A 27,301-nucleotide genomic window follows, 5' to 3' on the forward strand; every position below is an offset into this window, starting at 1 on the left:
GTACGTGCCTGAGCAGCTTTGGCATCCCACCAAAAACGTGCTCTATCCTCTAGAACGAATTCTAGAACTTCCAATTTCTGATCCTCAGTACAATCGAAAGCACGAAAAGTACTCTCGAGTTTAGACATCCAACTCCTCGCCTGTTCAGGATTCTCGCCTCCCACCAAGGGTTTCGGTCCTACTTGCATGAACTTATTGATAGAGTAGCGACGTCTACCCTCATGATGACGATGTTGATCATCATGATGGCGGTGATGACGATGATGATGACCACCTCCCTGGCCAACACTACCGTGACTCTCGTCAGCCATATCCTGAAAAGAATTGCACATTAAAACCCCAAATGCGCAAGAATTACTCAAGACTAAACTAAATCCCAAGTACTAATCCCAAAATCTATGCATGCTCTGATACCAAAAATGTAGTGACCCTGCATGGAATCACCTACTAACTGGCAACTAATAGCATGCATTAAACTTAATACAGCAAAATACTTAACAGAGTAAAAACGTGCGGAAACATAATCCATAATTTACATATCAGCTTAGTAATATAATCCAGACTTAAATCTGTAGTGATACAACCAAATCGAAATCTTAAACAGTAAACATTATACAGCTATATTGAATCCTGCTGTATAATAAAATCCTCAAGGCTCCTGCTCCCTAGTCCTGCCTTGAACTACCAGCTTCGTCCATCCTGCGACCTGCCCCATGGAATAGGGTGTCCAAGATAACAACTAGGACGTGAGCGCTACGCCCAGTACATAGACATGAGTAAACATATGTATATAATGCATGCTGCATGATGACTGGTAAAAGATCATCTGAAAAATCATGCTCAGGACCGGCGCCATATGAGTGCTGCCACCGCACGGATCAACCTCTGGGTGCAACCACACTCGTCTAGTACACCAGAGTAGACAGACATAAATGCCCCCGCCACCGCGGTACCCTCAGTGACAGACTATCGAGTATAGAGATGAGCGGCTCTATAATCAGGTATAACAAAGAATAGGCTCAACGTGTATATGCACATGACATATGAGTATAGAAAACGGTAAATCATACATCATGCCATATAATAATGCCAAATAAATGCAACATATAAACATGTATACTCGCTGGCAATCTCAGTCAATGTGTACGTACCTCTAGGCTAGTTCAAGTAAAGTAGATCCTAGGTTCCAAGCCTATATTCAAAAGTTCACCGTATCACTACATAAATTCTATAAGACTTAACTAAGCTAATAAGTACTCCCAAAACTTAAATAGATTCCCGGACCATACCTTCGTCCGTCGATAGCCCTTTGAAGTCGCTAGTCCCGGATGACTATAACCATACCTTGGTTATTCCAGAACCTCTATTATAACCGATAGGGCCCTCAAGTGTATAACTCACACTATATAACTGAAGAAGGAAACTCGGGAATTCGTAATTCAGAAATGAACTCTGAACGGCCCTATTTATAGCCAAATTTCTCGGCTAGGATCGGAACTTCCGATTTCGGGATCGGAGCTTCCGATCCAGCTCATTGCGTGCATGTCTGCCACGCCAGGATCGGAACTTCCGATCTACGATCGGAGCTTTCGATCTGCTCTATGACCGACACTTGTCAAAACTCGCGACTGAGTCATCGATCATTTTTGACAGCTGGGGATCGGAACTTCCGTTCCAGGATCGAAGCTTCCGTTCCGATCGGAGCTTAATATCCGGGATCAGAGCTTACTATCCGGGATCGGAGCTTACTATCCGGGATCGGAACTTACTATCCGGCCCAAAATGAAAAAGCCCAAATTTTACTTCTGAAGTCCAATAACACTCCGAAATTGGTTAAATACCAACCCTTAATCATGTTTAACATATTATTATCTTAAAATGGTATCTGGGTTACTATAGCAGTAGACTGAACTAGTAGGCTTGGAGTATAGGCCAGTGGAGCTAGGTTTGTCCAGCAGTGTTAGAGGTACGTAAGTACTGACCGAGATAGCCGACATGATATATTTGCATGTATGTTTCATGAGTATGTGTTATATGCTTTATCATGTTTTAGCATGTTTTACCGTCTTAGCACATACATGATTTTACGTGTGACTGCATCCGGAGAGATGTGAGTCATTGACAGTCTCCATAGGGAACAATGATCTCATTTTGGACTCGAGTCAGGTATGACAGTTTCCATATGGGGCTTGTATCCTGTTTTGGATTTGGGTCAGGATGGGGTTGGCTCAGCCCTGATATGAAAGTATACGAGTACCCCGCGGAGTCGCTCTCTAGCCGGTACTGTATATTCTCGGTGCCATGAGCAAGTGTTTTCACTTGAGTTTTAAATCATCTGTGTGCGCATATTTGTATTTATATCATTGCTTCGTATTAAGCGTTCTAGCTCACGCCCCTGTGTTTGGGTATTCGTTGTGTACCTTGTGACGGGGCAGGTTTGAGGCTGGACGGTCCAGGCGGCTCTCAGCAGGATTGAGCTTGGGAGGGTGTGAGGTTGTAGAGGGTAGGGATTTATTTATCCTGAACCTTCGATTTGGTTGTATAACAGTACTTATACACTTGTGATATCGTCGGTTGTATTCTGCCGATTGGATTTGTTGTATTTTAATTATCCGCACTTTACGCTTTAAGCTTTTATTGCGTGCGCTTTTACTGTAACTCTGATTAGGTAGTGGATCCGGGTTGGGTCACTACATTTTTGGTATCAGAGCGCATTGCACTGGGAATATCGTAAAGCGGATTAAGTAATTATCTGTTCTTATGTAACAGATGACAGATTACAATGAGAGCCACGATAGCGGAGGCGGCGGTCGTTGGGGCGATCCAGATAATCGTAGACATCGTCGTGGTCAGCCAGAGGAGCGCAAGCGAGTGCGTATGCGCAGATTCAATGGGGTTAGCCCGAAGCCTTTGACGGGTGGTGAGACAGCTGAAGAGGCGGAGGATTGGCTTGAGAGGATGGAGCACTGCTTTCAGGAGTTCCGTTGCACGGCTGAGGATAGGATGGAGATTCTTGACTTTATGCTTGAGGGCAGGGCGAGGAAGTGGTGGAGATCTACTTCCGCACCGTTCATAGCAGCTAGAGGTGCAGCTACTTGGGTTGAGTTTCGTACTGCTTATCAGAGACTGTATTTTCCTCCAGCTCTTCGTCAGGCGAAAGCCAGTGAGTTGTTGAGTTTGAGACAGGGGACGATGACGATCGAGGAGTACCAGCAGAAGTTCTTTGATCTGCTACCTTTTTGTCCTCATGTTGCTGATAGTTCTATGGCGAAGTTTGATCATTTCCTTCAAGGGTTGAACCCTGATATTCATCGGATGGTTGCTGTGGGTGGTGATGGGACTTACGAGGATTTGGTGGACCGTTGTCGCCAGGCCGAGGACAGTATTCGAAAGAACAGGGGACTTTACTCTTCTTCTTCCAGGTCAGCGAGTGCTAGTTCTTTGGGCCCTAGGGGGCAGTCCTTCAAGAAGCCAGGAGGTAATTCTTCTTCTTCCTCTGGATCTGGTGGAGTGCATGACTTTGGTGGTCAAAGGCCGAACCGTTGTCGTCAGTGCAGACGCAGACATCCGCCAGGGCAGTGTGGTCGATCGATCACTGCATGTTTCCAGTGTGGCCAGAAGGGTCACATGAAGAGAGATTGTCCTATGCTGATTGGGACAGTGAGTGGTTCCGGAGGTTCTCAGGCATCTGTTCAACCACCTCAGTACCAGCAGCCACCTTTCCAGCAGCAGTATTCGCAGCAGCGCCAGCAGCCGCAGCAGTCTCAGAGACAACCTACTCAGACTCCTTCTCGGGGTCATTCTTCTTTGAGGCCACGTGTCCAGGGTCAGGTCTTTGCGCTTAATCAGGAACAGGCAGAGGCTGACAGTGATCGGATGATCGCATGTACCTGTAGTTTGTGTGGTTTTCCTGCATTTGTTTTAATTGATACCGGTGCATCTCATTCTTTTGTCTCAGCACGTTTTGCTAAGAAGTATAGATTGCCGTTTATTCCTTTAGACGTGTTGCTAGTGGTTTCTACTCCTATGGGGAGCGAGGTTTTAGCCAAGCGTCTAGTTGTGGGTTGTGTTTTGGATTTCGAGGGACATCAGCTTAGTGCTAACCTGATGATTCTAGCAATAGAGGATTTCGATTGCATCATTGGGATAGATGTCTTAACTACCTACCAAGCGATAGTGGATTGCTATCAGAGGTTTGTTCAGTTTCATCCAGAGGATGACGAGTCATGGTATTTCTATGGTGAGGGAGCGCGTGAAAGAGTGGGTGCCCGGATAGCCAACTTGTGGCTAAGGGCTTTTATGACTCTTTGTGTAAACAATCTTTGTTTAATATAATTTACATTTTATTAATGGCAATGACTTTATCTTTCTTCATATTGTTATATTGTGATATACTATTGTTGTTTTGATAAAGACCTTGAATATACTATAGTGTATGTAAGATGTGGTAGTACATGGGGATGACTATCATGAAACACATCTTATAGTCACTGTATATTCTAAACAGTTTCTAGTCGATTGAGCCGTCCGAAAATAAGGATAAGGATCGCTCGAGTTTGAGACTAGCATTTGCGATGCAGAGTACCACGTTTCATTGGTAGGGAATATAGAGATGTTCGAAGCATGCAAATGGATATTCATATGATGAATGATCGAACTACCCTATTCGGACTTTCCAAGTGGTTATCACTTATCGAGTGGATAAAGTCCGCGTTTTTGGTTGTACACCATTAGTCCTTATTACTTGAAACATCATTGAGACTCTATATGCTAGTACTGTGCTTTGACTCGTTTATCGACTCTATGGGGGTCATCAGGTGTCGGGATTGGGTACAGTTACGACGAATATAGGAGTCGATGCTTTGTTGTCAAGGATTCACCACATACTTGCGAGTGTGGATATCCTATGCGATCTGAGGAGATATTAGTGTGACGAATCTCTGGCCAGAGTACATGATGTGTTTTAGGTTAATGGTTATCCTAGTAACACATGCGATGTCACTAATAGATCTCCAAGATGTTGTGCATAGTTATCGAATCTCGAACGACTCTCGATGCACCAATGGTTGTTGATTCGATCGGGATATTTGGTTGAAGGGACCGTACTGTACGCTAACCAAAATCTACTGGTTCTTGCAGGCACTATCAGTAATACCTAGGGAATCATGAGGCGATGTTGCTAGACGCTCTTACCATGATTCGTTGGGTAAGTCGGAAATTGTTGTTCCGAGTCACAAGGAGTTGTGAGCCCACGGCTAGCTGTATTCCTGAACCATTGAGGGTTACACAAGTAATGGATTACTAAAACCCCGTAGAGATAGTTAAATTTAAAGAGTTAAATTTAATGAAAGAGAAATTGGATTTCTCAACTAAAGGGAGTGGAATTTTCCTAAAATGACATAGTGATGGACATTTTTGGAAATCACTGAATTCGGATTCAGAAAAATTATCTTGACTCTAAAAGATGCAGAAATGGTTTCTGTGCACATTGGTGAAATCAGTTTATCAATCGGAGTCACGATGAATTTTATATTAATTTCTATAACAACGGGCTTGGCTTGTTGGGCTTAAGTTATGGATTGTGGGCTTTAAGGAGTTAGAGTCCTGATACAATTATAACTAGAAATTATCTATAAATAGAGGCGTTGGGTTCGAAAATCAAACACTTTGTGTCTTATAATTTTCGAAATTACAATATAAATATTCTAAGGGTTTTTCGAAATCCTTGTCCCTCCCGGAGAAAATTCAGACTTGTGATTTTTGTGAAAAATTACAATTCTGAATTAACAGATCATATCTGTTTATTCTCTACGCAAAACTTCTGATTGATTTCTAGTGCAGTCAATCAGAGGGTTTCTGTTTTCTGTTCGTGGACCTTATTCCGGTGATTGATCGTGACGCCATCGGTTCCCAGGATATACAAGAAGAGCAGATTAAATTCTGTTGGTGTCCATAATCTCGCTTCGAGATTGGAGGTAAAATATTTAATTAATTATTATTTATTTTACTTGTGTGATTTAATCGTTAAACGTTTTGATACCCATGATATGAAATTGTTTCATATCAAAGAAAAATAAAATTTTTAAACTTCCGCTGCATCGGGTATCGATTCAATTGATCTGAACACGGTTTTCCAACAGCGCGACCCCCGATACCAGTGGTTTCAGCTCTGAAGGCCCGGCGTGCTTTAGAGTCTGGCGGGGAAGGCTACCTTATCTACGCCATTGACACATCCTTAGGAGAGCCAGATATCCGAGAGATACCAGTGGTTTGTGACTTTTCAGATGTATTTCCGGAAGAGATTCCAGGTTTGCCACCAGTAAGGGAGATTGAGTTTGACATTGAGTTAGTGCCAGGGACTGCACCGATTTCCAGAACTCCTTACCGATTGGCACCGTCAGAAATGAAAGAGCTGCAGAAGCAATTGCAAGATCTTCTTGATAAGGGTTATATTCGACCTAGTGTTTCGCCATGGGGAGCCCCAGTACTTTTTGTCAAGAAGAAGGATGGTTCGATACGGTTATGTATTGACTACCGTCAGTTGAATCAGGTGACAGTGAAGAATAAGTATCCTCTTCCGCGGATAGATGATCTCTTTGATCAGTTGCAGGGTACTTTTGTCTATTCGAAGATTGATCTTTGGTCTGGGTATCATCAGTTGCGAGTTCGACAGGAGGATATTCCTAAGACAGCATTTCGTACGCGGTATGGACACTATGAGTTTCTAGTGATGCCGTTTGGTCTGACGAATGCTCCAGCTGTTTTTATGGATCTGATGAACAGAGTTTTCCGCGACTTTCTGGATAAGTTCGTGGTGGTGTTCATCGATGACATTTTGGTGTATTCTCGCAGCATGGATGAGCATGCCTACCATTTCTATACTGTGTAAGAGTGGGTGCCCAGTGAGCCAACTGTGTGGCTATGGGCTTTGTTGACTCTTTGTATAAACAATCTTTTGTTTAATATTATTTACACTTTTATGGCAATGACTTTATATTACTTCATATTGTTATATTGTGATATACTATTGTTGTTTTGATAAAGACCTTGAATATACTATAGTGTATGTAAGATGTGGTAGAACATGGAGATGTCTATCATGAAATACATCTTATAGTCACTGTATATTCTAAAACCGTTCCTAGTCGATTGAGCCGTCCGATAATAAGGATAAGGATCGCTCGAGTTTGAGACTAGCATTTGCGATGCGGAGTACCACGTTTCATTGGTAGGGAACATGGAGATGTTCGAAGCATGCAAATGGATATTCATAGGATGAATAGTCGAACTACCCTATCCGGACTTTCCAAGTGGTTATCACTTATCGAGTGGATAAAGTCCGCGGTTTTGGTTGTACACCATTAGTCCTTACGACTTGAAACATCATGGAGACTCTATATGCTAGTACTGTGCTTTGACTCGTTTACCGACTCTGAGGGGGTCATCAGGTGTCGAGATTGGGTACAGTTACGACACATATAGGAGTCAATGCATTGTTGTCAAGGATTCACCACATACTTGCGAGTGTGGATATCCTATGCGATCTGAGGAGATATTAGTGTGACAAATCTCTGGCCAGAGTACTTGATGTGATTTAAGAAATGGTTTCTTAGTAGCACATGCGATGTCACTAATTTGATCTTCAAGATGCATTGCATAGTTATCGAATCTTGAGCGACTCTCGATATACCAATGGTTGTTGATTCGATCGGGATATATGGATGAAGGGACCGTACTGTACGCTAACCAAAATCTACTGGTTCTTGTAGGCACTATCAGTGATACCTAGGGAATCATGGGGCGATGTTGCTAGGCGCTTTACCATGATTCGTTGGGCAAGTCGGAAAGTGTTGTTCCGAGTCACAAGGAGTTGTGAGCCCACGGCTAGCTGTATCCCTGAACCATTGAGGGTCACACAGTGTAATGGAGTTTTAATCCCCGTTGAGATAGTTAAATTTAAAGAGTTAAATTTAATGAACTAAGGAGTTGGACTTCTTAAATAAGAGTAAGGGAGTAGGATTTCCTAAAATGACATAGGGATGGACATTTTTGGAAACCACTGAATTCGGATTCAGGAAAATTTATTTTGACTTTAAAACGTGCAGAAATGGTTTCTGTGCACATTGGTGAAATCGTTTCATCAATCGGAGTCACGATGAATTTTATATTAATTTCTGAACGAGCGGGCTTTGCTTGTCGGGCCCCAGCTTATGACTAATGGGCCCTAAGGTGTTAGTGGCCTGCATTATAAATAAGTTATTTCAGTACAGAAATTACACACAACAGGTCATTATTTTGAGAGCAATTTTCGAAAACCCTAGCCTCTCAAAACGTTTTTGGCCGCGCCCCTCCCTACTCTGTCAGAGAAAATTCCGGTCTGTGATTTTGAATCGCAGTAAGGAATAACGAATCAAATTCGTGTATTCTCTTCGCAGAAAACTTCTGATAGATTTTCTAGTGCAATCTATCAGAGGGATTAAACCTCTGTTCGTGGACCTGATTGAAGGCGTTCATCGGTTCCAGGGAGAGACAACAAGAGCAGAATTGTTCTGTTGGTGTCCATTAATCTCGTTGCGAGATTTGAGGTAAAATTTATTTAATTGTTATTTAAATTTTACACACACATAATTCAATCGATGAACGGTTGATACCCATACCATGGAAACGTTCCATGAAAAATTTTTAAACTTCCGCTGCACCGGGTATCAATCGTAATTGGTCTGGGAACTCGCCAGTTTTCCAACAGTGGTATCAGAGCCAGGTTGCTCAGATCAATCGATTGAATAATCAATTGTACAAAATTTTTGAGTCTCGGTTTATGAAACAAAATAAATATTTTTAATAAAAAAAAATTTTTTTTCGGGGCAAAACCCGGGCAGCGATTGGATCGCTGCCCGGTGGGGCAGCAATTGTTGCTGCCCCAGGCGGCGCACGGCGCCGCCCAAAGGGGGCGCACAGCGCCGCCCAAGGCGGCGACCGTCGCCGCCCAGGGCGGCGCACGGCGCTGCCCAGCGCAGCGCTGGGCGCTGCGCAGGGCAGCGCTCGGCGCTGCCCAGGGGCGGCGCTCGGCGCTGCCCAGGGGCGGCGCTCGGCGCCGCCCAGCGCAGCGCTGGGCGCTGCGCAGGGCGGCGCTCGGCGCCGCCCAGGGCAGCGCACGGCGCCGCCCAGGGGCGGCGCCAGGCGCTGCCCTAAGGGGGCAGCCGGGCTGCCCCCGGCCCGCGCCCCGGGTGCGGGCCGGCCCGGGAGTGTCCCGGGCGGCCCGCGGGAAAAATTAATTTTTAATTTTTTATTAATTTTAATATTTAAAATTTTATTTTTGGTCCGGTCAAAAATTGTTTTTGATTGGTTCACGAGATTTCGGATCGAATTGTTCGAGTCCGTAAATTTTAAAATTGATTTTGGATAAATTTGAATTTTTGGAAAATTTTAATATTTTATCCGTAAATTGAATTTTGAAATCAATTATTTTGGTACAATTGATGATAAGATATGATCTTATGATATATTAGATAAAATATGATTTTATTTGTAAAATTGGATTTTATAGATAAAATATGATTTTATTTGATATGGAGATAAAATATGATTTTATATGTGAAATGTGATTTTATATATAAAATATGATTTTATCTTGTTTAAATTTGAATTGCCACAGCATGTTATCCAATAAATTAATTTTGAATTAAATGTTATTGGATAAGGATGATCGATTGCCATGACCAATTTTGTAGGTGTATGTTAGGAATTTACATTTTGTCTTTATTGTTGTTGGTTTTATTAATGGGCCTGGTTTATGGCCCGATATGAATGTCATATGTAATAAAAGTGGGCTTGGTTTATAGCCCGTTCCCACCCCCTAAAAATGTATCCCCTACTTGTCATTGTTATTTAATTGTAAATACATTAGATTTAGTGGGAGATCAAGATTTGAAGATGGTGGGCCCAGCAGACAATGAAGACTGAAGAAATGTAAATTGGAAGCATATGTAATAGGATTGCATTTGCATACTGCATATTACCTAGGATTGGACTAAGACCCGTGATTGGCAACCACGGGTCAATTAGAAATGGAATCGATCATCCTATATAATATGTGATATTATGATTGTATGCATGTTTAGACATAAATTGCGTGAATCCGGCAATGCATGCAATAAATTAAATATGATGAGACAAATATTTTTATAAATAAAATCCCTCATTTTAAATATGATTTAAAATTTATATCAAGATAAATAAAGGAAATTTAAATATTGTTTAAATGTTCCTACCTTCCATCAACGGTCAATGTATGTGATGCTACCCGCGGATACGGTCCGGCTCATATTATTGGGGGGGCCCGTCCGTCGGAAAGCTGTACATTGGATCGACAAATGTTGTAAGTTGGGTGGAACTCCCATGGGATCGGCTCATATTATTGGGGGATCCACATGGCGACCGTCCATCACAACTTAATATTGATGGGTCATCTTGACATGTCACTTTAAACGGCGTCATATTATTGGGCCCTTATTGGACATGAGGTAAATACATGGGGGTTGCTTTGGAAGCAATTGGGCTCTACCTTTTGAGAATTATGGTTGGCTGATATTATTCGGGACCATAAGTTTGTCAATTGGACTCCATGTTCTCACTAAGGAAAAAGTTTCCCGTTTTCACTAGAGGGTGGTGAAATCGTTAAAATAGTGGGAGTGAGATTCATAAAATAAAATTCGCCAATTTTATGTCTTAGTAAATTATTTAAACAATCATCGATAATTGTCTGTTTTATCTCAGTAATCCACATGTTTCTGTTCTCCAACAAAACAAACTTATTGACGCAAACAATACAGAATGATTCCATAAGTTAAGATTGTCCTAAGTTCGGAAAAAGATTTTCTAAGTGTTAGAAAAGGCTTCTCCGAAAACAGCCCCGGCTGATGTAACTGCCGAAAGGTTGGCCGAACTAGAGAAATGGTTGGACCATGATCTCAAGGCCAAATGTTACATGAAAAATTGGACAAGTCTAAACAAGTTTGCCATCACTGCAAGAAACCCGGTAATTGGAAACGTAACTGCAAGGAATACCCCAAGCAATTGCGAACTGCAAAGGGTATGTTTTACATTGAAATAAATGTTTTTCTTAATACTACTTCTTGGGTATTGGATACCAGATGTAGATCTCAAATTTGCAATGAGTTGCAAATGATAACAAGAAGTAATAGGATAAGGATGGGTGAGACCCAGTCAAGGCTCGGGAATGGTTCCAGAGTTAAATCCATAGCTATGGGAAATATTTATTTTTGCAGAACGGTTTTAAGTTACTTTTGATAGATGTTTTATTTGTTCCAGATTTAATTAAAACATTAATTCTGTTTCTATGCTAGATAGAGATGGTTATTCTTGCAATTTTGTGAATGAGATTTGCAAAATTTACAAGAATGAATGTTTAATTGGAAATGGACAACTTGAAAACGATCTATACAATTTAAAACTAAAAGACGTTCCAGTGAATTGTATTGACAAAACCGGCGACAACAAACAAAAGGAAAATCGATAGTCAAAACCCGGCAAACCTTTGGCACGCTAGACTAGGTCATATTTCCTCAAGGAGGATGAACAAGCTAGTGGGAGAGGGCATGTTTGATATGTCTGATATTAACTCTCTACCTACTTGTGAATCCTGCCTAAAAGGGAAAATGACTAAATCTCCTTTTAAGGGGAAGCCTGAGCGTAGTCAAAATCTGTTGGATTTGATCCATACAGATGTTTGTGGTCCATTTAGAGTAGGGACTCAACATGGCCACACCTACTTCATTACCTTTACTGATGATTATTCTAGGTATGGGTATTTATATTTAATGAAATATAAGTCTGAAGCATTTGAAAAGTTCAAAGAATTCAAGGCTGAAGTAGAAAACAAGCTAGGTAAAAGTATTAAAGCACTTCGATCGGATCGAGGTGGAGAATACTTGAGTACCGAGTTTTTGGACTATCTAAAAGAGAATGGGATTCTCTCTCAGTGGACTCCTCCTATGACACCACAGCTTAATGGTGTATCGGAGCGTCGTAATCGAACTTTGTTGGACATGGTTCGATCCATGATGAGCTTCACTGAGCTTCCACCTTCGTTTTGGGGCTATGCGCTTGAAACGGCGGTATTGTTGTTGAATAACGTCCACACTAAAGCAGTGGACAAAACACCATACGAGTTATGGAATGGCAAAGCTCCTAAGTATTCGTACTTGAGGATTTGGGGATGTCCTGCTTACGTGAAGCGGACAGTGGGAGATAAGTTGGATAGTCGATCCAGCTTGTGTTATTTTGTGGGGTATCCGAAGAATTCAATCGGATATTATTTCTATTATCCTGCTGAAACAAAGGTGTTTGTTTCGCGGAATGCCACCTTCTTGGAGAAGGAGTTCTTATTGGATAAGAAAGGCGAGATGATGGAACTCGAAGAAGTTCGAGAAGAACCCGAAATACAAAATAACGATCCCACACCTCAGGAACCATTGCTGGACACGCCTGCACCTAGAAGATCCGAGAGGACTTCTAGACCTCCAGTTCGATATGGTCTTCTTCTTGAAGAGGGTCAAGATGAACCCGACATTGGATGTGATCCAAGAAGCTTCAAGGAAGCAATTTCTGATGCGGATTCGAATTTATGGCTTGAAGCTATGCAGTCAGAATTGGATTCGATGCATACTAACCAAGTCTGGACTTTAGTGGATCCTCCCGATGGAATTGTTCCAATAGGGTGTAAATGGATCTACAAAAGAAAGCTTGGGCCTGATGGTAAGGTATTGACCTACAAGGCGCGATTGGTGGCGAAAGGTTATACTCAAAGGCAAGGAGTTGACTATGATGAAACCTTTTCACCAGTTGCTATGTTCAAGTCCATAAGAATCCTTATTGCCATAGCTGCATGGTATGACTATGAGATATGGCAAATGGATGTGAAGACTGCTTTTCTTAATGGAGACATTAAGGAAGAAATCTATATGAAGCAGCCTGAGGGGTACACATCCATAGGAAGCGAGCATAAGGTATGCAAGCTTCAGAGATCAATTTATGGTCTAAAACAAGCATCAAGAAGTTGGAACCAGAAATTTGATGAAACAATTAAAGACTTTGGTTTCATCAAGAACCCGGAGGAACCTTGCGTGTACAAGAAAGTAGTTAAGGATGCGGTGACATTCTTAGTACTTTATGTTGATGACATCCTACTCATTGGGAATGATGTAGGGATGTTGCAGTCAACAAAGATATGGTTATCAGGTAGATTTTCGATGAAGGATTTGGGTGAGGCATCCTACATTCTTGGGATACAGATCTATAGGGATAGATCTAAGAGAATGATAGGACTCACTCAATCAACCTACATCGATACCATATTGAAACGGTTTTCAATGGATGGGTCCAAGAGAGGACATCTACCCATGTGTCATGGAGTTTCTCTATCCAAGTCTATGTGTCCCAAGACTGAAGCAGAGATAGAGAATATGACACATGTACCATATGCGTCAGCTATAGGTAGTATCATGTATGGGATGATATCTACCAGACCGGATGTAGCATTTGCTCTGAGTGTCACAAGCAGATATCAGTCTAATCCTGGTCAGATGCATTGGAAAGCCGTGAAGGACATTCTTAAGTACTTGCGAAGGACTAAGAATATGTTCATGGTTTATGGAGGACGAGAACTCAAACTGGAAGGCTATACCGACTCTAGCTTCCAAAGTGATGTGGATGACTCGAAGTCAACCTCTGGATTTGTGTTCATGCTCAATGGCGGTGCTGTCTCTTGGAAGAGTTCCAAGCAGGACACCACAGCGGATTCCACCACTGAGGCTGAATACATTGCAGCATCAGCTGCTGCTAAAGAGGCCGTTTGGATGAGGAATTTCGTCCAAGAGTTGGGCGTCATTCCTGAATTTGTTGGTCCAGTCCCGGTGTACTGCGACAACACGGGTGCCGTTGCTCAAGCAAAGGAACCAAGGTCTCATCAAAGATCCAAACACGTACTGAGGAAATACCACATAATCCGGGAGATTGTGGAAAGAGGAGACATCAGTGTCGAACGAGTGGCCTCTGCAGACAATATCGCTGATCCACTTACTAAGCCTTTGCCAGGACCATTGTTTGACAAACATCGCGAAGCAATGGGTCTACGTAGTATGACTAGTTGGCTATAGGGCAAGTGGGAGATTGTAAGAGTGGGTGCCCAGTGAGCCAACTGTGTGGCTATGGGCTTTGTTGACTCTTTGTATAAACAATCTTTTGTTTAATATTATTTACACTTTTATGGCAATGACTTTATATTACTTCATATTGTTATATTGTGATATACTATTGTTGTTTTGATAAAGACCTTGAATATACTATAGTGTATGTAAGATGTGGTAGAACATGGAGATGTCTATCATGAAATACATCTTATAGTCACTGTATATTCTAAAACCGTTCCTAGTCGATTGAGCCGTCCGATAATAAGGATAAGGATCGCTCGAGTTTGAGACTAGCATTTGCGATGCGGAGTACCACGTTTCATTGGTAGGGAACATGGAGATGTTCGAAGCATGCAAATGGATATTCATAGGATGAATAGTCGAACTACCCTATCCGGACTTTCCAAGTGGTTATCACTTATCGAGTGGATAAAGTCCGCGGTTTTGGTTGTACACCATTAGTCCTTACGACTTGAAACATCATGGAGACTCTATATGCTAGTACTGTGCTTTGACTCGTTTACCGACTCTGAGGGGGTCATCAGGTGTCGAGATTGGGTACAGTTACGACACATATAGGAGTCAATGCATTGTTGTCAAGGATTCACCACATACTTGCGAGTGTGGATATCCTATGCGATCTGAGGAGATATTAGTGTGACAAATCTCTGGCCAGAGTACTTGATGTGATTTAAGAAATGGTTTCTTAGTAGCACATGCGATGTCACTAATTTGATCTTCAAGATGCATTGCATAGTTATCGAATCTTGAGCGACTCTCGATATACCAATGGTTGTTGATTCGATCGGGATATATGGATGAAGGGACCGTACTGTACGCTAACCAAAATCTACTGGTTCTTGTAGGCACTATCAGTGATACCTAGGGAATCATGGGGCGATGTTGCTAGGCGCTTTACCATGATTCGTTGGGCAAGTCGGAAAGTGTTGTTCCGAGTCACAAGGAGTTGTGAGCCCACGGCTAGCTGTATCCCTGAACCATTGAGGGTCACACAGTGTAATGGAGTTTTAATCCCCGTTGAGATAGTTAAATTTAAAGAGTTAAATTTAATGAACTAAGGAGTTGGACTTCTTAAATAAGAGTAAGGGAGTAGGATTTCCTAAAATGACATAGGGATGGACATTTTTGGAAACCACTGAATTCGGATTCAGGAAAATTTATTTTGACTTTAAAACGTGCAGAAATGGTTTCTGTGCACATTGGTGAAATCGTTTCATCAATCGGAGTCACGATGAATTTTATATTAATTTCTGAACGAGCGGGCTTTGCTTGTCGGGCCCCAGCTTATGACTAATGGGCCCTAAGGTGTTAGTGGCCTGCATTATAAATAAGTTATTTCAGTACAGAAATTACACACAACAGGTCATTATTTTGAGAGCAATTTTCGAAAACCCTAGCCTCTCAAAACGTTTTTGGCCGCGCCCCTCCCTACTCTGTCAGAGAAAATTCCGGTCTGTGATTTTGAATCGCAGTAAGGAATAACGAATCAAATTCGTGTATTCTCTTCGCAGAAAACTTCTGATAGATTTTCTAGTGCAATCTATCAGAGGGATTAAACCTCTGTTCGTGGACCTGATTGAAGGCGTTCATCGGTTCCAGGGAGAGACAACAAGAGCAGAATTGTTCTGTTGGTGTCCATTAATCTCGTTGCGAGATTTGAGGTAAAATTTATTTAATTGTTATTTAAATTTTACACACACATAATTCAATCGATGAACGGTTGATACCCATACCATGGAAACGTTCCATGAAAAATTTTTAAACTTCCGCTGCACCGGGTATCAATCGTAATTGGTCTGGGAACTCGCCAGTTTTCCAACATACTGTACTGCAGGTCTTGAGGGAGAGACAGTTGTACGCGAAGCTGAGTAAGTGTGACTTCTGGATTGACCGAGTTGTGTTCCTTGGTCATGTCATTTCTCAGGAGGGCGTATCTGTTGATCCTAGCAAGACAGAGGCTATTTTGAATTGGTCACATCTGACTACAGCTTCTGAGATTCGTAGTTTCCTTGGTTTAGCAGGATACTATCGTCGTTTTGTGGAGAATTTCTCTCAGATAGCTAAGCCTTTGACTCAGTTGACGAAGAAAGACGTTTCTTTCGTTTGGTCTGGTGCTTGTGAAGACAGTTTTCGTGAGTTGAGACGTCGTCTGACGACAGCTCCAGTTCTTGCTGTACCGTCTGGATCAGGTGGTTTTGTAGTCTTCACTGATGCTTCTCTCCAGGGTTTGGGGTGTGTGTTGACTCAGAATGGCCACGTAATCGCTTATGCCTCCAGACAACTGAAGACTCACGAGGAGAACTATCCCGTACATGATTTAGAGCTTGCAGCCATTGTCTTTGCTCGTAAGATATGGCGTCACTATTTGTACGGAGAACGATTTGAGATCTTCACCGATCATAAGAGTTTGAAGTATCTGTTCACTCAGGCTGAGTTGAACATGCGGCAGCGTCGTTGGATGGATCTGTTGAAGGATTACGATTGTGAGATCAAGTACCATCCAGGTTCTTCAAATCCTGTTGCTAACGCACTTAGTCGCAAGATCTATGTTAGTTCCCTTCGTACTAGTTCGGTTTCGAAGGTAGTAGAAGAGTGTTGTTCTTTGGGATTCACGTTCCGTCATAAGAAAGAACAGCAAGGGATTTGTGTTTCTTCTGTGCTTGCAGAGCCAGCGTTGTATCGACGAATCCGGGAAACTCAGAATTCTGATCTAAAGACTCAGAAGTTGGCCCGTTTGGCTGAGGGTAGTAATACTTCTGGTTTTTATATACAGGGAGACGGTCTGTTGTGTCTTTCTGGTCGAGTTGTAGTACCTGATGATTCTGATTTGAGGGAAGAGATCTTATCGCAAGCTCACCGCAGTCGATTCTCTGTACATCCAGGCAGCATGAAGATGTATAAGGATCTTCGCACTCGATTTTGGTGGAAAGGGATGAAGCGCAGCGTTTATCAGTTTGTATCCCGATTCCTTGTGTGTCAGCAAGTCAAGGCAGAGTTTAGACGACCCGGAGGGTTACTTCACAACTTAGAGATTCCTGAATGGAAGTGGGAGCATGTGACGATGGATTTTGTCACCCACTTGCCTAAGTCTTCCAGGAATTGTGATGCTATTTGGGTTGTCGTGGATCGGTTGTCGAAGCCAGCGCATTTTCTTCCCTATAACCGCGATTACACCTTTGATAGGATGGCGCAATTGTATGTGCGGGAGATTGTTCGATTGCATGGGATTCCGTTGAGCATTGTCAGCGATAGAGATCCGAGATTCACCTCGAGATTTTGGGGTAGTTTTCAGCGAGCCCTTGGTACTACTTTGAGCTTGAGTACGGCTTATCATCCAGAGACGAACAGACAGTCGGAGCGTACTATTCGCACTCTAGAGGATATGCTTTGCGCGGTGGTGATGGATTTTGGTCCAGCGTGGCATGATCATTTACCCTTGGTGGAGTTCTCCTACAACAATAGTTTCCATCGCAGCATTGGCATGGCACCATTTGAGGCTCTTTATGGACGTCGTTGTCGTACACCTTTGTTTTGGGACGAGGTTGGCGAGCGTCAGGTTGAGGGTACTCAGATGATTCAGCAAATGATTAGTGCAGTAGAGTTGATCCGACACAGGATTAAGGCGGCCCAAGATCGACAGGCTAGCTATGCGAACACTCACCGGAATCTGTTACACTTCAAGGTGGGAGAGCATGTTTTCTTGCGTGTGTCACCTTTCCGGAAGGTGATGAGGTTTGGTCGCAAGGGTAAGCTGACACCTAAATTTATTGGTCCTTTCGAGATTCTCAAGAAGGTTGGGGATGTTGCTTATCATCTGGCCTTGCCACCCGATCTTTCGGAGATCCACAATATGTTCCACGTGTCCTTGTTGAGGCAGTATGTGGCGGACGAGTCGCATATTTTGCATCCGACCGAGGTAAAGGTAGATCGGAATCTATCGTATGTGGAGAAACCCCTGCGGATTCTTGACAGGAAGGACAAGGTACTTTGTAACAAGCGTATACCTTTGGTGATGGTACAGTGTCAACGCAGAGGTACAGAGAAAGCTACTTGGGAGTTGGAGAGTCGGATGTTAGCCGAGCACCCCGAGTTATTTTGAGATTTTTTATTTCATTATATCAAGCTGTACTTGTTCAGTTGTACTAAGATTATTTGGTTGACTATTCCTATTTTCCTCTAAGACTTAAATTTCGAGGACGAAATTTCTTAAGTGGGGGAGAATGTAGTGACCCGCAATTAATCGAGATAATTAAGGTAATTAATTACTAAAATGTACCTAAATAGTCCAAGGTAGATCGGACGGTCCGAAGAGGAGTTCGGAGGATCCAAAGTGGATCGGAAGCTCCGATCGGGCTCAGTGTACACGTCATCGGTTACTTCAGCAAGGTGACATCATGGCTGACGTAATATCGGGCGATCGGAAGCTTCGAAGGGGCGATCGGAAGTTTCGATCGTGATCGGACGTTCCGAACTGGGTTCGGAGGTTCCGAACGTCGCCTATAAATATAGGGTTCGAGATGCTCATTTCTCACACCAATTTCCTCTCTTCTCTCTGATTTCTAAGCCTTATAACTCAGATCTAGGGAGATCTAGGCGTCTTATCGGTAATCCAGAAGTGGCTTAGTGATCTAGGCGTCGTCGCGGAGCTATGACCTAGTTTTGAGGCTATCGACAGCAAAGGGCTAACGACGGACGCAGGTATAGCTTTGGCATCCTAAAAATATTTAGGAGTACGCTTTAGCTTAGTTAAGGCTTTTAGAGATTTATTGTTGATGCATGGATATTTGCATTGTAGTAGCAGTAGACTGGACTAGTAGGCTTGGAGTATAGGTCAGTGGAGCTAGTTTTGTCCAGCAGTGTTAGAGGTACGTAAGTACTGACCGAGATAGCCGACATGATATATTTTCATGTATGTTGCATGAGTATGTGCTATATGCTTTATCATGTTTTAGCATGTTTTACCGTCTTAGCACATACATGATTTTACGTGTGACTGCATCTGGAGAGATGTGAGTCATTGACAGTCTCCATAGGGAACAATGATCTCATTTTGGACTCGAGTCAGGTATGACAGTTTTCATATGGGGCTTGTATCCTGTTTTGGATTCGGGTCAGGATGGGGTTGGCTCAGCCCTGATATGGAGTATACGAGTACCCCACGGAGTCGCTCTCTAGCCGGTACTGTATATTCTCGGCGCCATGAGCAAGTGTTTTCACTTGAGTTTTAAATCATCTGTATGCGCATATTTGTATTTATATCATTGCTTCGTATTGAGCGTTCTAGCTCACGCCCCTGTGTTTGGGTATTCGTTGTGTACCTTGTGGCGGGGCAGGTTTGAGGCTGGACGGTCTAGGCGGCTCTCAGCAGGATTGAGCTTGGGAGGGTGTGAGGTTGTAGAGGGTAGAGATTTATTTACCCTGAACCTTCGATTTGGTTGTATAACAGTACTTATACACTTGTGATATCGTCGGTTTTATTGCCGATTGGATTTGTTGTATTTTAATTATCCACACTTTACGCTTTAAGCTTTTATTGCGTGCGCTTTTACTGTAACTTTGATTAGGTAGTGGATCCGGGTTGGGTCACTACAATTCCTATTTCAAAACAGTGAGTGTAGAGGATAAGCATATAGCTTTTAATGATTCTAATAGATTGAACATATAATCACCTATGTGAGAGAGAAGTGAGGCTGCTTCGAAGGAATTGCAAGGCACAATTCTAGACCCTTTCACAGAACCAGGCAAGTGTTCATGGCCAAAACGAACACGATCATGAAAACTGGATTGTATCAGGGAGAGTCCTGTGTGAAGTATATCTTAATTTACTAAAACGGTTGTACAGTTCAAAGACATCGCGTCTAATGTCAACCAGTGAATTACTATGCTTTCACAAGGAAAAGTTCAAAGGGTAACACCTACCTATCCTATGCAAGATTCAACTTTTGAACTTTATCACGTATATCTTCGTTTATCTTTAAATTTTCATTCATGTGGGGGATTGTTGGAAAAATCAGATGTGAATGGAATTTCCATTGAATTCCCTCCATGTGCTCAGAGGCCCCTCCAAATTTAATTCACCAATTGATGGACATTAATTATGCTAGGCTGGTTGATGTAAGTTGTCTGGCTGCTGTTGTCTGATACCGTGTGCTTTAATGCCTATATGAAGGCTCCTTTCTTTCACGAAAAATAGAAGCTTTCATTCATTCCTTCTTCCTCTGTCTTCTGCTCTCGCACTCATCTGTAATGAATCGTTTCTTTTGCTTCTGAATTATAGCTGCCTTATGTTGCTTTGCTACGTTGTTGAAGCTCCTTAGCTTCTGCTCTTGTTGCCTTTTATTTCAAAAAACTGATGCACTAGTCCTTCTGAATACATGCTTCTGACGCTTCGGTCTTTTCTTCTTCTACGTGATATCGTTACGGTACAATTTCAGTTCGCCGGTGTAGTACCTTCGTGCTAGGTAACTACATGGTTTTACCGTTGTATCCTAGGAAATAAACGTCCGTCGTGATCCTCCGAGCACATCCGGCAGGGGACGAATCTGTTTTAAGGAAACTGTACTTAGTACATGCCTCGGTTCTGTTATATGTTAACAGTGTTTTCTAGTTTGATAAAATTTCACTTAACAGTTTCGTTTAAAAGAAACAAAGACAAATGGTGGAGATTTTGTTTACGAATGGCAAAGATAAAAGATTGGAAAACATCGTTGGTAGATTTTCTATTCCTCGTTAATTTACCAATGGAGAGATTATATATAATATAATTTTAAATGTATGCAATATTGCGTGAATCCCTAAAGTGAAATTGTGTATCCACATTTAATGTCCCTCTAAAGAAAGGAAGCACGACATCAAAGAGACAATACATATAGTGTACCATTAAATACAAAATTTTACTCATTCCTATGATGTTAAATAAATGGGTTCTGCATGTTAAATTCTTTCAGAGTTTACGAATTTAGTCGTAAACGTTCTTTTAAGGAAGACTAATAATGCAAACTGATCTGGAAAAATATTAAGGTTAACCATTATATCACGGTTAGTTATATCACATATTATTAAGGAAGACGTACATTAAAGTTTTTTTTCCTCAGGCGTATCAATGCATCAGTACTAGTTCGCAAAATGCAAGAAAACTTAAATCAAGTGCATACTCAAAGAACATTAAAAGAAATATATGCAAGCTCATGATATTTGTACACGCATGACTCAATTCACACATGTGGTGATATCAATCTTCAATTACCAGTTAAGAATTTAGAAATCTAGATTCTATACATGGATATATCGAGAAATTGTCGTCAATGTCGAATGCAAATTTTGGTGCAGCAATTTAAATGCAATATCTGAACTTATCAAAAATCACCTAGGGATATCACTAAATGATCAACTAAAATTGGACTCCTCAAGTTCATCTGGATACCATACTAAGAACTTATCACTTTTATTGTTATCTTGAGAAAATATTTCAATCTGAGCCCGTTTATAATGGATCTACCCGATATGATCAAAAATGACTAGGCCTAGTCCAGCCCAGAATATTTTGGGTCTTGTTATAGCCATCAATATGTGGTCTAGAATGTAGGACTTTGGTATCATGACAAAATCGATAGTTACAATAAAACTTTAAATTTTAACACATTCCACACATACATGATACACCATACGAGAAAATACTCACATGTATGGTTTTGAGAATATTTTTTTCTTAATAATAAGAAAATAATGGATGAAAAAATAAAAAATGTTTCGTCACACAATTTTATTAGTTTAAGTTGTTGGTCCATACTTTATCACTAGTGAAAAATGTGCATGTCTTGTGTGTATAAAAGATAAGTTTTTTTACATGTATTTTTTTTAAAGTAAAACATGAAGTGAGTGAAAAGGTTTTAACTTTTTAGTGGGATGGTGGATAGGAAGAGATAATTATAAAATAAAATATTTTGATATCCTCGAAGGTAGTTAATACCATGTGTTCATCTTTTATATAATAGAATAAAACTTAAAATATAACTATCTGAAATATTATACAGCTATATCGAATCATGTTGTATAACAAAGCCCCTGAAAGTTTTGGCTCCCCTAGTCCTACCTCGAACCACCAGCTCCGTCCATCCTGCGACCTGCCCCGTGGAATGGGGTGTCCAAGATAACAACTAGGATGTGGGCGACTAACACTAGTACATAAACATGAGTAAACATATGTATATAATGCATGCAACCATGATGACTGGTAAAGTGCTGTAACCTCGCGGATCAAACTCTGGGTTCAACCATACTCATCTAGTACATCGGAGTAGTCAGACATACATGCCCTCGCCGTCGCGGTACTCCCAGTGACAGACTATAACAAGTATATAGCTGAGCGGCTCTATAATCAGGGTATAACAAGATACAGACTCAACATGTATATGCACATGTCATATGAATATGAAAAATGGTAAATCATATATCATGCCATATAATAATGCCAAGTAAATGCAACATATAAACATGAATACTCGCTGGCAATCTCAGTCAATGTGTACATAGGTCTAGGCTAGTTCAAGTTTATTAGAATCCTAGGTTCCAAGCCTATATTCAAAAGTTCACCGTATCACTACACAAATTATATAAGCCAACATAACAGAAAATCAAATTCTTCAACCTCTAGAAAATATTTGAGAGAGAAGAAAAAAGAGATTTCAGACGAGAGAACTGGGGCGCAGATTGTGGCGGAAAGAATTCAAGGACAACAAGCTTGAATTAAGTCTGTATCCAGCGTTAGAGTTTTCTGATCTGTCTCTGTAATAAGCTCGGGTTTGAGCTTGGATTTATTCTGTTGGTGATTAACAAAAGTGTTGTGTTGCTCTCCCGTGGACGTAGACAAATTTCTTATCGAACCACGTAAATACTTGTGTTATTTAATCGCTTTCGACTGAGTTGGTGTTTGATCTGTGTGCGTGGGTCTTATCTGTTCGGTGGGATTGTGTTCTTATTTTGCTGTGTGCGTGTTGTCTGCCAACGTTCTCGGAATATCAAAACCCTTATGCTTGATTCCTAACATTATTGATAAAAAAAATCGATCTGTTGAAAAATTATAAATAATTTGTGATAGTTTTTCAGAAATGGGAAACCTGTGCTTACAACTATTCTCGAAAAATATATAATATGTCTGCAGCTTAAAAGTAATTAATAAGCAACACTGAAATTAAATTGTTAAGCGATTTAATCAATTATTGTCACGATACATGTTCTTCAAAACTTCAAGATTGTTCAATCATGAAAAATAAATCTTGTGCATTATTCATTAAGATAATGAACTGGCTCGTGAATTAAAATTTGAAGTACCAACGAATTGAGATAAAAATAATGTATTATTACCAGAGGCTTTCGTTCACCTGCGTTGGGCAGAACAACTCTTGATTAATGACTCTGGACCATGGGCGGCCGTGGGCTGTGATTGTGACGGATGGAAGACGACACGTTAGAAAAACATTTATCAAAATCAACAACAAAGATTTACAGGAATAAAAGTACCATCGATTGAGTCGTAGATTTAGCGAGCAGAAATGTGAAAATTGGGAGAGGAAGCGTAAATTTGGAGCCGAAAAAACCTCAATAGCATTGGGAGAGCAAACCCGGATAAGCCACAATAGCGTTGGGAGAGTAAGAGTAAATAAGGAGAGGAATCGTAAATATGGAGCCAAAGAAACCTCAATAGCGTTGAGAGAGTGGAGCCAAAAAAGCCTCGATTGTGTCGGGAGAGTAAGAGTAAATCCGGAGCCGAAGAAACATGAAGCAGTTTTTGTGGATGAGAGACAACTTGAAGCATTTTTTTGTGAAACGTGGAGTGAGAAGAGGGTGGATGTGAAACGACTCGAACTAATAAAATGCGGAATTTTTTTTTAAAAAAGACTAAAATATTAATTACACCCATATGTCCATACATATAAGTATAAATATTAAAAATAAAACTAATAAATAAAATCTTTTATAAATTAACTTAACAAAATAATAAACAATTATCCAATAAAAACTTGGGTCTTGCAATAATAAAAGTAATATGTAATTCCAAAATCCATAACTCATGTATGCGAAATTAATCATAAATAAAGATTTGAAACTTGTTTTAAAAACCCTGATAAAATATCTCAACAATAATAACTCTCTACTGCGATGGTCACGGGGTCCACTGCTAACGAACTCAAAGGTCCCCAAACCGACCACACCACTCGACCCTAGGGACCCTCCTCCATGCATCTACATGGCCAAAAACAGGCTAGACCCTCCATGGCTTAAAAACGTGACCATGTAACAATAATTCAAGCAAAACGTGAGCAAGATAGGAAGGAACATGCATGCTGCGAAAAATTCAGAATTTTACACATAACGATCATGGTATTTCTGATGCAACGTGAAATAATAGCTTATATGGTGGCCAAAGAAAAGAATTTAGACATGCCTTTTGATTTATTATCGAAGAATATCGCGTATACGAGCTTCGGGACTAGACCTGGCCAAGGGCCGGGTTGGGCCAGGATCTGGCCTGGAATCAGCCCGTGGTCAACGGGCCGGTTAACCGGGTCAACGGGCCCGACCCAAAATCGGGACCGGACCGGCCACTAGGCGGTCCGGTCCCGGTTTTCCCTTAGGAAAACCGGCAACTCGACGGGTCCAACCCGCTGGGTTGAACGGGTCCGACCCGCCAGGTTGGACACATGGCGCCCATCAGGCGCCCAGATCCAACGGCCACTAGCAAGTGGCCGTTGGATCATTCAACGGCCACGATTTCGTGGCCGTTGAGATCAACGGCCACGATCTTGTGGCCGTTGTCGACCCGCCCGACCCGCCGGGTCAACTGGCTAATTTTTTATTTTTTTTAAAAAAAAAACCTACTTTTTATGATTTTATCTATAAATACCCCAAACTCCTTTCATTTTTTTTTACACAATTCTCTCTTCATTCTCTCTATTCTCAATTCTTTTTAATTTCTTGAATTATCAAAAATATCAAGTTTCGATTATTGGTTTATTGTTAATTGTTGATTTATTTTTATATTTATACAATTAAAAATGTTCGGAGCGGGATCAAGTTGTAGGGGTGACAAAGGAAAAGGAAAAAAAAAGAGCATCACACCACCCGAGGTCGAGTATCCTCAATTTAATGTCGATGGATTTGATCTTGAATATTCCGATGATGAAATTCAAGAAATTCGACAAGAGGCGCAACAAAGACAACAAGTTGAACAACCACCACCACCACCACCACCACGTCATCATGCAAGTCAAGAAAGTATGAACGATCCGGCGGCCTCTCAAAGACAAACTCGAGCGGTGCCTCGCCCGACATCCGATATCTTCACCAAACACTTCGACAAGGTGACGCTTCCCTCCTGTGATTTGCAAGCCAAATGCAAATATTGTTCAAAATGTTACAAATTTAAACAAGGAGGTGGTTATGGAACTTTGATGCGGTATATCGAGAAAAATCATCCGGTGGAAATTGGTATTGATCGTGGTCAAACTCAAATTCCGGCATTCTCTTCTCAATCGGGTAATGAATCTCAACTATTTAAATATAACGAAGCTAGATTTAGAGAAGAAACGACTAAATTTTGTGAGGTTGAACAACTTTCTTTTAGTTTTAGCGATAAATTATCTTTTGAAAATTGGCTTTCTACAAGTGCAAATCCTTCTATTAGACGTATTCCAAGAAATAGTCTCAAACGCACAATGAAAAAGTTAATCGTTGATCAAAAGAAAGAATTAATTAAGGAATTTTATAGTTTGAATAATAAAGTTTCTTTGTGTTCCGATATTTGGAGTGATCATTGGCAAAATTGTTCATATATGAGTATTACATATCATTGGATTGATAATAATTAAAACATTCAAAAAAGGTTGCTTGCATATAGATGTTTCAACGAATCACACACGACACAAAATATTTCACAACTTATATTTGTTATTTTAGAAGAATATGGTCTAACTACCAAAGTTTTTTCAATGATTTTTGATAATGCTAGTGCAAATACTTCTAGTATTAGTGAGCTTATTGAAATATGTAAACCATCACTAGGTGACAAATTTTTTCATATTAGATGCACATGTCATATTTTAAATTTGTGTGTTCAAGATGGACTAAAAAGTTTAGGCATACATATTCAACCAATTAGGAACGCTATTCATTATTTATGGACGCATCCTCAAGTTATGAAGCAATGGGAAAAAATTTGTAGAGTAAATGATATGAAGCCTAAGCGGTTTGCACGAGATGTTCTAACTCGTTGGAATTCAACATATAAATTGTTATTATCCTCTTTTGAATATAAAAATTTATTATGTATATTTTTTCATCAATTTGTTCAAGCTCGTGATATTTATTTGTTTTCAAATCAATGGAACATATGCACTAGTATTTGTGAAATTTTAAAAGTTTTTAATGATGCTAGTGACCAATTATCCGGTGTTTATTATCCTACTTCACATTTAGTTTTAACACATTGTTGCAACATTGCTTGTATTTTTCATGAACATGTTAATTCTAATGATAGTGTTTTATCTCAATGTATTCTCGTCATGAAAGCAAAATGGAAAAATATTTTTTGCTCATTCCTGAAATTTTTTTATGTGCTTTTGTTTTAGATCCTAGACTTAAATTAGATGGCTTAAGCGACATGTTAACATTATATTATGAATCTTTGGAGCCTATTGCGGAAACGATTCCTTCTATCTCATTGATTTTATTTAATATTAAAACTCATTTACTTGATATTTATAATGAATATAACATCAAATATGGTGGACAAATTGTTTCACATGAAACACAATCCACTGCAACTAGTAATATTTCTTCTAAACTTACTAAAGCACAACTTTTATTAAGGGAACAGACGAAACGTCCACGAGGATCCTCAAGTTCCAGTCAGGAACTTGAGAATTATTTTACCACTACTTTTGATTTTAGTGATACAGATGAGGAAAACTTCGACATTTTGAGATGGTAGTCGCAAAAAACACAAATATATCCAATTTTGGCTATAATGGCAAAAGAAATTCTAGCTTGTCCGATTTCAACAGTTGCAGTGG

The 27,301-nt window shown here is 40.8% G+C and overlaps 1 protein-coding gene across 1 annotated transcript in view; it reads left to right on the plus strand.

Annotated features, from left to right (window-relative positions):
• The window catches only part of LOC140878498 (pectinesterase-like), a 42,220-nt gene that overhangs the window by 9,286 nt on the left and 5,633 nt on the right, over nt 1-27,301 (plus strand). The window contains exon 2 of the mRNA XM_073282097.1: nt 2,770-2,895. Coding sequence (XP_073138198.1) covers nt 2,770-2,895 — 126 coding nt within the window. The remainder of the gene's footprint in view (nt 1-2,769; nt 2,896-27,301) is intronic.

Source organism: Henckelia pumila, chromosome 2 (genome assembly GCF_033568475.1).
Source record: "Henckelia pumila isolate YLH828 chromosome 2, ASM3356847v2, whole genome shotgun sequence".
NCBI classification, from domain to species: domain Eukaryota; kingdom Viridiplantae; phylum Streptophyta; class Magnoliopsida; order Lamiales; family Gesneriaceae; genus Henckelia; species Henckelia pumila.